Source organism: Phalaenopsis equestris, unplaced genomic scaffold (genome assembly GCF_001263595.1).
Source record: "Phalaenopsis equestris unplaced genomic scaffold, ASM126359v1 Scaffold001019, whole genome shotgun sequence".
In the NCBI taxonomy this organism is placed as follows: domain Eukaryota; kingdom Viridiplantae; phylum Streptophyta; class Magnoliopsida; order Asparagales; family Orchidaceae; genus Phalaenopsis; species Phalaenopsis equestris.
Genome location: NW_018165458.1, coordinates 179,340 through 193,144, shown reverse-complemented (window position 1 = coordinate 193,144; position 13,805 = coordinate 179,340). Strand labels below are relative to the sequence as shown.

The 13,805-nt window shown below is 33.2% G+C and overlaps 1 protein-coding gene across 3 annotated transcripts in view; it reads left to right on the top strand.

The window, feature by feature from the left end:
• The window catches only part of LOC110032751 (uridine kinase-like protein 3), a 124,630-nt gene that overhangs the window by 59,985 nt on the left and 50,840 nt on the right, over positions 1-13,805 (top strand). For all 3 annotated transcript variants that reach the window (XM_020736496.1, XM_020736499.1, XM_020736498.1), the window contains 2 exons: positions 11,880-11,995; positions 13,080-13,176. In XM_020736496.1, coding sequence (XP_020592155.1) covers positions 11,880-11,995; positions 13,080-13,176 — 213 coding nt within the window. The remainder of the gene's footprint in view (positions 1-11,879; positions 11,996-13,079; positions 13,177-13,805) is intronic.

Below are 13,805 nucleotides of genomic sequence, written 5' to 3'. Positions count from 1 at the left end.
TCTTCTGTAGATCCATGGTCTCAAGTGCTTAGTTTTCAAAAGCTTTGTTTTTGAACGTGGAAACAACCATTCTGTAGCACAGCTGCGCCCATTCAAGGCGGTGGCTTTCCCATTGCTCGGTTCACTAGGTGTCGAGCACCCTTATTGACATTGGGGCACCACTATTGGTCGCGGGGGCTCCCCTATGGGCACTGGGTGCTGCTACTGCTATGCTATCTAGCTCCACACCCAATAACAATCTCCCATTTGGAGACTGCCTGCACAGTTCTTTCCTCCATATCTGCACCTCTATCTTTGTACTATCGTAATAGCCTTGTAGTGTGGCTCGCCTCCGATCTCAACCTTCTTGAACTTCTAATAAAGCCAAACATAACTTCAGTTTCTCAATAGTCATCACCCTAGTCAACATATATTCAGGATTTTGAGCTGTGCGTATCTTCTCTAAGAATAAATACTCATCTTTTTAAAAGAGAACAAATAAAGTGACACCTTAACTAAATTTGATGTCCCTACATGGAAAATGACATTTTTAACTAGATGAATACCACTTATACTGTCACTATGTAGTTTTCTAATTCCTTGCTTATTTCCTAGTTCTATCATAAAGCCCTACAACCAAATCTTATTGCTAGTCTTAATGATAATATTGTATTCAGTTTTTATAGTTGAAATTGCAACAATCCTTTGCAGCCGGAAAACCCAACTCACTGTTGTGTTCTTCAAAATTAAGATATACTCTGTTGGATTTATTCTACCATTTACATCCCCTACTAGATCTAAATCTTTGTATCCCTGTAGATCAATTTTTGTACTTCCATAACAAAGTGTTTTGTTGATTATTGCTCTCAAGTATCTGATAATCCACTTCATTACCTCCCAATGATATTTACTTGGATTACCCAAGTATCTACTAACATCTTTCACTGTAAGTGCAATATCTAGTCTTCTGCATAACATCACATCATCAAACTCCCAACAACTGAAGTATAGGAGGGTTCTCCCATCTTTGCTTGCTCTATTTTTGACTTGGGCAATAGTTTTTTAGATAGCTTAAAGTGACTACCTAAGGGGGTGTAATCTGGTTTTGTTTTACTCATGTTGAACTAGTGTAGGACATTCTCAACACACTCTGCCTGAGCCAACTTCACTATACCTGCATTGATGTCTCTGTTGAGTTTCATCCTAAGAATCTTTTTGGTTGGATTTAAATCATTCATCTCAAACTCCTTTGATAATTGCTCCATCAAATCCCTGATATTTTTCATATTTATTCCTACAATTAGCATGCCATCCAAAATTTTAAAAATAAGATATAGCAATTACAACATTTTTAATGAACAATGGTCCGCTTGGCACTTTATGTACCCACTATTTGCCATGAATTTGTCAAATCTCTTGTATCACTATTTTGATGCTTGTTTCAAACCATAAACGCTCTTAAACCTACATGTCAAATCTTCTTTCGCTGGAACCTCATAATCTTGCAGTTGCTCCATTTGCAGTTCTTCTTCTTTATCACCATGTAAGAAGACTTTCTTTACATCGATATGCTCTAGATGTAGATCTTCCTCTTCTACCAAGTTTAGCATAACTCACTGTAGGAGAAAATATTTGTAGTATACTCCATTTTGCCGAACCCCTTTACAATATGTTTTACTTTGCAATGCTTGCTACCATCTGACTTTTTTTTCAGCCTGTAGCTCCACTTGTTATGCAGTGCCCTTTGTTATCTAATAATTTTGTCAAATCCTAAGTATGATTTGACTTCAATGACTACATCTCATAATCCTGGGCAAACTCCTTTTCCTTTGAATCTTTAACTTGAATGACCTCTATGAAGCACTCTGGTTTACCATTATTAGTTAGCAAAATATAATATAATGAAGGAGAATACCTCTGTATTGATCATGTCAATTTGCTAGACCCTCTGTTTGAGGAACTTCTTATGCTTCATTAGATGGAGCACATCTCATTTCTCCATCTTCCCAATCACTGCTCCTTTCTATCTCAACATATTTGGATTACTCTTCAAAAGTAGCTGACAGACAATCCTGTGTTATGTTTCTATACTTTTACATCTCCATTTCATTGAATATCATATTCATGCTTCTAATGAACTTCTGATTCTGATGATCCCATAATTTGTATTTAAATTTATCCAAGTCATATCTAATGAAAGCTTACTTGACAAATTGTGAGTTAAGTTCACTTTTGCATCCTACCTCAACTTGAACATATTCTAAACAACCAAATACTTTCAGATGATATAAATTTACCTTTTGGTCACTCATAGTTTCTTCGGGCAAGCCTTTATTTAAAAGTACCGACAGATCACGATTTATCAGATAAACAACAGTGTTCATTGCTTATGCCCAAAACTGTTTTTGGCTAGCTTGTATGCATCCTCATACTCATGATGCACTTTATGATGGTTTTATTTATGTAGAAGTCTGAGAACTTGTTTTTTTGAACCTTTTTGTAATCTTTTTTATGTTTAATGCAAAATACACACTTTTAGGAGAGGAACTGAAGTGAGGGGAGATGAGGCGAGCAGTCGAGAACTGAAGAAGGTGAGAAAAAGTGAGGTCGGACAACCGAAGAGGGGAAAGATGAAGCTAGGAGTGTTGAGAAGCTAAGGAGTTGAAGTACGACCTATAAATAGTTGAACGACTTATGTTGAGTTGAGCGACTTGTCTGTGGTGAAGAAAGGGAAAAAGAGAGCTTCCATGTATATAAAAGAAACGAGGCTTGCGTCTAGAGGAAGAAGAAGGTGGCAATGTCGTCGAGGCTGCATCGGTGTCGAGCTGCAATTGAAGGAGTTGGAGACCTTGCGGCTCTGTAGAGGACCTTAGCTCGTGCAGTAGGAGACAGAAGCCAGAGGTCTCTAGTGGAGGAAGGAGGAAGCAGAGTCACGTGCAGTCAAAGATTTCATGTGGTTTAGGGCTCTACCGAGGTTTGCCTTAAAATGTTTATTAAATTGATTTAATAATAATAATAATAATAATAATAATAATAATAAGATATATGTAAATATGTATTTATTGAATAGAAAATTTAACTGGATTACATAAAGTAAATTTATGACTTAAATAATGAAAAGCTAATATTTTTTAAACTATTAAATTAATTTAGTTTTATACCTTTTATTTACACTCCATATTTTAGAAAAGTTGAAGTTAAGAAAAATAAAACAGATTAATCGAAATCGAGGTGAATATTCATGTATTTTATTATGATAATTGTTAGAAGTTATTAGTGTTTATTTCTTTCTTTTCCGGATATTTCCTAGTTTATTTATTTTCTTCTTTATGTATTTCCTAGTTTATGTGATTTCTTATTTATGTATTTTCTTATTTATATAATTCCTAGTTTATGAGCATGAGGAAGTTAGAGAGATCGAGAGAAGGAATAACATTCTGCATGCCCTAATCGATAGGTGGAGAAGAAGAGAAGGAGAAGAATAAGTAGAGTTGTGTTTCTTCTCTTATCTGAGATTGGACAGCGTGCCATAGTCGTGCAAAGGAAGGGAGGTCAGACTAACTTCAGACTAACCACCAATCCCTCAATCGTCCATCATACAACATCCCAACACCTTCATCCACCTATTGTTCCGTCTTTCGATTACACCACCTACTAGGTACATCCATCTCACGACTATCTTTTTTCCACCTACAACCCAACCTCTCTACCACTTCCACCTACTCTCCACCAGCCTTCCTCCCACCATCGTAAACCTACCAACATGTTGCTCCACTGCTATCTTCCACAACCCTTCCTGCAACCAACCACCACTCTCTTGGGATACAATTTTAGTTGTGTTTTTATGTGTCTATTGTTGTCATTTCACTTTTCGCGTATTAGTGGTAAATGACTATTGGATTTTTCGTAATAATATTTGTTTGTCATTTGTTATTTGGGTTAATTCTGGTATTATAGTATTTTCCATATTACATCAGACCATTGAAGTTACTACTGTGGCTTCATAGATCTTCCGTGAGGCCATTAGGCCAAAGATAATATGTCGATGAATTAGAGTTCAAGCTCTTACAAATGGAATCAAAGTTTCACACCAGTCTGTAGGTAGAAATTTTTCCTAGTAGATGATTTTGGGTTAAGATCACTGACGATGGCAACAATTTTTTAACTATGAGAGATTATGAAATTATTCAAGTAAAATGAAATTTAACTCTAAAGCATTGTGATGCCTTTTCGTGTAATAGTTTGAATGTCATCGGAACATTTAAAATTAAGTTTGTTAATGCAAGAGCACTCTCAGGATGGGTGACATTTGGGTATTCATACAAATGAGACAGAAGCTTGAGGTCATTAGGCCAATGTAGATATTATCTTGATGGTTAAAAGTTCATGCTATTACAACATATGCTATTTGGACAAGTATGGGATAGATTGATTAGTTTTCTAACCAATTTCTTTTGTCATCCTCTATCAGTTTTTATTCCTTTCTTTTAGTGTCTAATTTTTTGGCTTAGTGATATTAGAGTTTCACATGCTTATTATTTTTCATCAATTTTATCAAAAGCGCAAAATGCAATGCAGTGCATAAAGCTTTATTTTTTTCTTCAAAGTGCAAAGCGCAATGTGCAAAGTAAAGTGGCGTTTTTATTAACAAAAATATTAATATACTATATAAAGCTATTAATGTATAAGAATTTAAATGAATAATTATAAAACATAAAGTTTAACTTAAATGTTCATATAAAATAAAAATGTATGTGGTACAATATCTAAATTGAAGGCAAACATGAAGAGACAATGTTTATTTTTTATGAAAATTAAAATTTAAAGTAAAATATTTTGGAATTAATTAAAATTTGTTCTAAGACCTAGTTATTTCTTTGTTCACTCTCATTACCTATAAAAAGTTATTTTTACATTGATATCACTCAATTCTTATGTGTTTATAATTTTACATATCTAACACCTAAATATAATATGTAAAAATTGATGTTTAGGTGTTAGAAATGAAAATGTATGAGTTTGAGAGGTATGATCAGCTAAATTGAAGTCTAGGCTAAAGTCGAAGGAAGTCCATAGCACCTAAACATCAATTTTCATTTCTAAATATTAATATCTTTTATAAAACTATTAATGCATAAGTATATAAATGAATAATTATAAAACATAAAGTTTAACTTAATTGTTCATATAAAATAAAAATGTATGTGGTACAATATCTAAATTGAAGGCAAACATGAAGAGAGAATGTTTATTTCTTTTATTAAAATTTGTTCTAAAACCTATTTTTTTCTTTGTTCACTCTCATTACCTATAAAGAGTTATTTTTACATTGACATCACTCAATTCTTATGTGTTTATAATTTTACATATCTAACACCTAAATATAATATGTAAAAATTGATTTTTAGCTGTGAGGAATGAAAATGTATGAGTTTGAGAGGTATGATCAGCTAAATTGAAGTCTAGGCTAAAGTCAAAGGAAGTCCATAGCATTCGAACCGTTTTTCAAAATCTAGGCCGAATTCGTAAACGTTGCTCACCTCCCTTGAACTCTCGAAAAAAACTGTCAAATCCTTGCGCTCTTTGAACTTTCGAACAAAACTGTCCGATCCTTGTGCTCCTTTGAAAACCAGACCAAAGCCTTTATTTACTGAAATTAAGTTGTGAAACGGACCAACTAGCTTTAGCGATATGAAGTGCACTTTAGGGAAACAAAGTGGGCGTCAAGCATTTTGCTGAGCTTTGTGTGTGAAGTGCACTTTAAAACATTGTTTTTCATTTTTGTTTTTTGTAATAGATAAAAGTTATATTTTTGTTAAGAGGTAATTCTAACATTTTTTTTATTCAGCAACTCTATACGGAGAAAGCTTTAAGCTTTTTGACTCTAGTCTCAAACTATGCATTGAATATTTTGTTGAATGGTTCATTTTTATTATTGTCATCATATATAATCAACATATAAACAAGAATTATCATTTCCTATTAGTTGTCTGTTTTATAAATAGTGCATGATATCCTTTCTTTTGTCTATATCCCTTTCCTAACTAACTTATTTGAATCTTGCTAACCATTCTTAAAGTGATTGTTTCAACCCATCTAATTGCTATTTTAGCTTGCATGATAATTGATTTTTTTGAGAAAGAGCTATATTGAATCTTTGTAGAGAATTCATGTAAACTTCTTCCTTATCACTATATAAAAGAAATCTTTCTTATTGTCTTCATCCAATTTTTTTTCGAACCAAATATTATAGCTCGCTAATGAAATAAGTACAACAAAAACAATTATAAAAAATTGCTAGTTTAAAAAGTAGAAAACGAAGTATATACTTAAAGATAACATAATTACTAGAAGAAATTACCTCTTTAATGGATAAGAACTCAAAAAGCTCATATATTGTGCTTTGCTTATGTGTAAACCTTAGTATGTGCCCATAATTGTTTTAAATTTTTAATTCTTTTTGCATATAAGATTTGAAGCATTTGTTCCCCTTGTGCTTCAATACTTGAAATACTATCATCGGAATTATAATGCTACTCACAGACTAGGACACCAACATTCTCAACAACAATATCTTGAATTGTAATGTGTTGAGGCTTTTTGTGTCAAGGCAGAAAAGTCCAATCCTGCATCTGCACTTGTCAACCCAACATTTGGTTGTGCATGGGTGAGCCAACGCTTGGCCGGTTATGGGTGATTCATTACCAAGGAGGGCGATCGTGTGCTCAGAGCCCAAATAAAAGTATTCTGAAATAGTTTCGTGGAAGCACCAAGGAGGTGCACAATCGTGTCTAGATATGCTTGTTCCAGTGTTGCAAATAAAGTGTCCGACACCCGAGACAGGCATTCTGATGCCAGAAACAGTTCGAGGAGTTTAGGCATTTAAGTCCTCGATGCAAAATTTTGAGCGCTTAGCAATGCACGATTGAGGGCGAAAGACAACAATCAATGCGTGCAGAAGAACATGTGAAATTTTGTGGATGTATTTCTCTAATTTCTTTTGTGTGATTAAGAGAGGAGCGTTCGTAAGTTAGAGGACTATAGAGATGATTTGAGCGTTGTGTAATCTGCATATTTCTCTTCATTTCATGGTGAATTTCTTAGTGCAGTGAGGCTTTGTGATTTTTTTTTCGCTCTCGAGTTTTTCCACATTAAATCTTTGTGTTCCATTTTTTTTGGTTTCTTATTTGCGCGCTTCTGTTCAATTATTTGCATCGGATCTCGCGGGGGATTTTCTGAAGATCATTGATTTGAGTGAGAGCAATGGGCGATGAAGCAATGGTACAAGACAAAGAAATTTAATTGTTCAAATTTTGCATTTTGGAAAATACATGTTGAATATTTACTGTATTAAAACAAGTTATATTTGTTGTTGGAAGGAATCACCAAAAGCTTGATTCGATGACTATGGAAGAATGAAAAGTGTTTGATCGAGTAACACTTGATTTGATCCGTCTTTCATTTTTCTCATTTATTGCATTTAACATTGTAAATGAGAAAATTATGATGGATCTCATGGTTGCACTAATAGGGATGCATTTATAATGAGGAGATTGTTCAATATGAAGATGATGGATGGTAGTTTAGTAGCTGAACATTTAAATGTTTTTAACATTGTGACGAATCAGTTGTGTTATGTGGGCATCAACTTCGATGATTTGTTCTGGGCATTTTTAATCATATCCTCATTGCCAAATAGTTGAGATGGACTAGTCACGGTGGTAAGCAACTTTTCAGGTAATATGATGCTAAATTTTGGTAATAGTGTGATGTTAGTGCCTAATGAGGAAGTCTACAAGAAGGTGAGTAGTGAAACTTTAAATTCAGTATTGAATTTTGCAAAGAGAAATGAATCTGGACAGGAGCATGAACAATGACAGATTTAAGTCCAGAAGAGGAATGTTCGGGTCACGGAAAGAAAAAGGTAGAGGAGAATACTGGAATTACTGGAAGAAATGCCACTTTAAGAAGAATTACAAAGCTCCGAAGAACGTTGATGGTAGAGGACTAGATAAAAATCCTTCTACAAATATATCCACAAGTGAAATCAAATGTGACTCCCTAGTTTTTCCCCAAATAGTATCGAACCTTGGATGGCAGATTTAAGTGTATCTTTTCATGCTTGCCTCAACAAAGAGGTGTTTAAATACTACACTCAAAGTGATATTGGTAAGTTGTACTTTAGAGTAATAAGGCCAACAGTTTTGTAGGAAAGAGATGTTGATATCAGATTGCTAAATGTGATTGTCTGGAAGCTTAGTGAAGTTGGACATGTTCCATGCTTTAAGAGAAATTTGATCTCGATGAGCCATCTTGCAAGTTTAGGATATGTGGCTGCATTCATGGGTGATTTGCAAAATGTGACCAAAGGGACGAAGGTGATGACTCGGAGCTACATTGAAGACGTTTTTTGTCTAATCAATGAGATGATTAAATTCGTTGATGTAACTGGAATAAAGATTGATACAAGTCTATGATACTGTAGACATTGCCGTATGAGTGAGAGAGGTAAGAAGTCTTTACTATCTAAAATCATGTTTAATGACTTAAAGTCTATAGATTTAGATTTCTGTGAAGATTGTATCTATGTAAAGCAAAATAAGAGCATTGTATCCAGAAGTGTGTCGAAGGTGAAGTTCAAAAAGCTGAAGTTAGTGCATACTATTGTATGTGGTCCTACTTCAGTTTACTCGATTAGATGTTCTCAATATCTTGTCATGTTTATTGATGAGACACCTGAAATGTATGAGTATATTTCTTAATGCATAAATATCACGTATTTAGTTTGTTCGAACGGATTCACCATGGTTGAGATTGAGACATGCTTGAGGTTGAAGTATCTAGATCAGATAATGGTGGTGAGTATTATGATTGAATAATGCTGGTGAGTGTCATGATCATTGTGCTACAAAAGGAATTAGACTTGAGTTCACTGTTCCAAAGACATCATACCTAAATGGTGTGGCTAAATGCATGAATCTAATTATCAGAGCATGTCAGAAGCATGAGGTTTCATGTAGGCTTGAAAAAGTAGTTATGTGCCAAAGCAATGAGCCTTATTGTTTATCAGATAAATTGTGGTCATTAGTACCTTTGAATGAAGGCTTAGTTGAAGAAGCTTAGAGTGACCATGAGGTAAATCCATCTCACATGAGAGTATTTTAACTTATATTCATGCTGTGTTGACCTCATTTTGAGGTCATTACTCTTTTACTTAGGATCCTAGGATCTAGCTTTAAGGGTTCCTATTGACTATCTTAGAAAACTAGTATTTGAATCCATCCCCTTAGAAATTCTGGCCACTTCTTATTTCTCTTGTGATGTCTTTCATTGATGATCTCAAAACCATCATCGTATGGTCGAGTGGTTGGAGGACTATCCTGTGGAGACTCAAGGAGAAATTCCTTATAGGATCTCAAGACCTAGGAAAACCGAAAGTCGTTTTGACAAATTCATCGATTTGCGTGCCAATTTTCTCGTGTAGAAAATATGGCAATATAAGTGTCTTTTCCTACTAAAATTGGTGTCCCGGACGCGTTGGCGCAGTCCAATTTGTCGTCGGAGGTCATCCGGAAAAGTTCGCATTTTCACCCGTTCTTTAGGCTTAATTGAAGTCCGATTTCGTGCAATTTTGTGAATTTTGTGCATTTTGTGTGTGTATGTGATGAAAAAGTCGTGACGATGTTTTCCTAAGGCTTGGAGTCCTATTAGGAACTTTTTCCTTGAGTTTTCAAGTCTTCACAAAATAGCCCATAACCATTCATTAATAAGGCGATGGTCTTATGCCATAAAAGCTAGACATCAAAGGAAAATAAGAAGTGGCTGGAATTTCTAAAAGGGTGGGTCTCAATTTTAGTTTTTTAAGATGGTCAATAGGAACTCCTAAAGCTAGATCCTAAGACCTTAAGGAAAAAGAAATGACCTCAAAAATGAGGTCAACAATGCTATTGTGATTATTTGGTGTTATTGTGTTTTTTTGTGGAGTTATTGAAGTGTTATTTGAGTAGTATTATAGTGGCTATGGTGTTATTGCAGTTTTTTGTGAAGTTATTGAGGTTATTTGGTGTTATTGCGGTTATTATGATTTTTTGTGGTGTTATTTGAGTGGTATTGCAGTTTTTTTGCGAGCTGGTGTTATTGTGATTTTTTGTGGAGTTATTGAGGTGTTTTTGAAGTTTTTTTTGTTGTTATTTGAACGGTATTGCAGTAGTTTTGGTCTTATTGTCGTTTTTTGTTGTGTTATTTAAGTAGTATTTCAGTTTTTTTTAGCGGGCTGGTGTTATTGCTATTTTTTTTGTAGTGTTATTGAAGTTTACTGTGGTATTATTTGAGTGGTATTGCAACGGTTGTAATGGTATTTTCGAATGATGTTATTTCAATGTTATTGCTGTATTATTGATTATTGCGGTATTATTTTGATATTATTCTGGTGTTATTTTAATTTTATATGAGTGATATTGCGGCTGCTCTGTTATGCTATTCTCGATTAGCGTTATTATAGTGTTATTATAGTTTTTTTTTGTATTATTGATGTGTTATTGGTTTTTTTGTGGAGTTATTGAGGTTATTGGTCTTATTGTGGTTTTTTTGTGTTATTGTGGAGTTAATGTAGTGTTATTGATCTTTATTGTGGTGTTATTTTAGTAGTATTGTGGTGACTGTGGTGTTATTGCGATTTTTGTATGGAGTTATTGGGGTTATTTTGTGTTATTGCGATTGTTTAGTGTTATTGCGGTTTTTTGGTATAATTATTGAGGTTTATTGTGATGTTATTGAGTCTTATTGTTGCAGTTGTGGTGTTATTGCTTTTTTTGTGTAGTTATTGAGGCTATTTGGTGTTGTTGTGGCTTTGTTGTGGAGTTATTGAAGTGTTATTCAGATTTATTGTGGTATTATTTGAGTGTTATTGCAGTTACTGTGGTGTTATTGCGGTTATTTGGTGCTATTATAGTTTTTTTGTGGAGTTATTGAGGAGTTATTGAAGTTTATTTTGGTGTTATTTGAGCGTTATTGTGGGAACTGAGGTGTTATTGCGATTTTTTTTGGAGTTTTTGAGGTTATTTGCTGGAGTTATTACAGTCATTTGGTGTTACTGCAATTTTTTTGTGGAGTTATTGAGGAGTTATTGAGGTTTATTGTGATGTTTTATAATGATGTAACACTACCTGATGGCGTGAGAAGAAATGAATATATATATTCCGTGCGAACTGTTTTGTTTTCAAAGAAATGGGCTGGTTCGGGCCGGATCGGACTGGGTCATGTATTAAAACATAAAGCTTTTCATTTTTTATTCACTGGGACCGTGGCTTCCACGTGACAAAATTTAATTGGAGTTCGGACACATAGTTGTGTCCGGTCTCCGGATGTATTATTTTCTCCTTCTTCCCACTCTAACTTGTTCTTATTTTCGCTTTCTCTTCTTCTCTCTTACTCTCTTCTTCTCTCTAACACTTAAAATCTGTCGATCGATTCAAACGAAGGTTAAAAATCGTAAGTGAAGAGCTATTTTTGTTTGATTATTATTATTATTATTATTATTATTTATTTTTATTATTAAATTTCAGTTATTACAGGGGCATCTTTCCAGCTAATGCTGCAAAACAATACTGCTACTCAATATGCACTTTCAAGGGCAAAAGCGAATTTTTCCTTTTTGTTCTTAGTTTTAGCTAGTTTTTTTTTTGTTCTTCACAACCTTATTGGATTTTTCATGCAATCATTGGAAATATTTAATCTGGGCATTTGCTTGAGTGTTAACTAAAATTGTACATATATTTGATTGTTAGGCATCGCATTTTACTGCTTTTATTGTATTTCTGCAGATGTTTACTTTTTCAGTAGCATCTTTAGTTGGATTGAGACTTGATTTGAATTCTTACACGAAATTTGCTTAATTTCAGATGCATTTGATACTGAAAACTTACTTTGTTGTTTGGAGAACTTAAAACGTGGACAGAGTGTTGAAATTCCAAACTATGATTTCAAAACGCACCAGAGCATATCACCATCAAGAAAGGTAGCAATTTAGCTGTCCAGTGTTATTGAACAGTATTATTTTATATGTCTTTCTTAAACATATGAATTTTGCTATGTGCTTTCCACGTTCGGGAGCTACTTTGCAAAATGTATTGCCACCAATAAATGCAATTACATTAACCAAACTAATTCATGAAGTGGCTTCCAACTTAGAAAATTCGTATGTTATACTTATATAATAATATTATAAGCATTTTTAACTTGAGAAGGCATGGTAAGTATATGTATTATGCACCCATAAAAGTTCAACTAAACTAATTTTGATATTTTGTTAATCTCACATAAGTCAATAACATTTTCTATGTCTTATCACATATCTGTGATACTGTTTAATTTCATCAATCTCTTATACTTCTTAGGAGTTAGTAGTTAAATTAATTATATTTGACTTTCTATAATTAAAAATGTTATATTTAAATGAATTAAAATATATACACATTTTCTTATTCCTGATTTTAAATTGAAAGCCATATCTTACCCATATACATTGCCTATTTAATAGTTTTCTCATATTTTACTATGGTTTCAATTGTTAATCAATGTTCATCACATTTTATGTGAGTTTTAACTCTGATGCCTAAAGCAGTTATGAAAATTATGGATTTCATGCCATGGAATTGAAATTAAACTACGTGGTAAATTTCTTTCAACTCATTCTATTTTAGCATAGCTTCTTTAAGCATATCAAATAACCAAGTAATGTAATTCAAAATATTCTTTGTTCTCAAATATTTATTTGCTGTAGGGTTTTACACTTGTATCTATTAAACAAATGCAAATAAAGTTATTCATATTTTCATTTCAATCTATTAGTTAATATTTTATTTTTCTTTTTTAGTTTAAATTTTAATGGTTAATAAGGAGTTCTACGAGTTATGATTATTTCTTTTACTGTTAATTATTAAGTTCCCTTTCATGACTCCTGCTTTGACTCGCAAATAATGTTTCTTTAATTAAACAATTATCCGTTGGCTTTTCTATATTTGTGTTAGTCAACCTACTTGTAACATCATTTGCAGGATGGATTCAACTATTTTCTTTTATTATTTTTGACAATTTAATAGGTCAGTCCAGCTGATGTTGTAATTCTGGAAGGAATATTAGTTTTTCATGATCGTCGGCTGAGGGATTTGATGAACATGAAAATTTTTGTTGATACAGGTTGGTTCTTTCTCTATCTATATATTTATTTGAAGACGTATAATTCTTGTTTGTGCATGAGCGCTCGTGTGGTCCTTTCATTGTGTGCACGCCCATGTGCATGTATGTTACCCATTGGAATACAAAGGTCTCTTATTCTTGTTTTGATACATTATAATCAATTATGTTGAGAAACAACAGTTAGATTTTTTTTTTGACACTAGTCGATTCTTTTGTCTCTAATTTATTCTTATGCAGATATGTAATTCTTATGTGTGTGTGGGTGTATGTGTGTATGTCACCTATTGGAATACAAATGTTTGTTTAGTCTTATTCTAATGCTTAGTAATGACTATAGGTAGAAATTAGTATAATATGAGACTGTTTGGTTTGCTGAAAAAGTAATGCAATATAAAATGAATATAATACAAAAGTAATTTATTTTATTTAAAATATTTTAGAGTTGTTTGATTCACTGTAAAATAAGCACACGACTTTATATTTTTTTTGTTTGGTTTAAAGTAGATTTAAAATAATGCATTTCAATATATATATGATATTATTAGCGGATGGTAGGTGGCATTCGACAACAGTGATTGATAGTTGACTATGACGATCGATTTTGCGGTGGTAGCCGATGGTGATGGAAC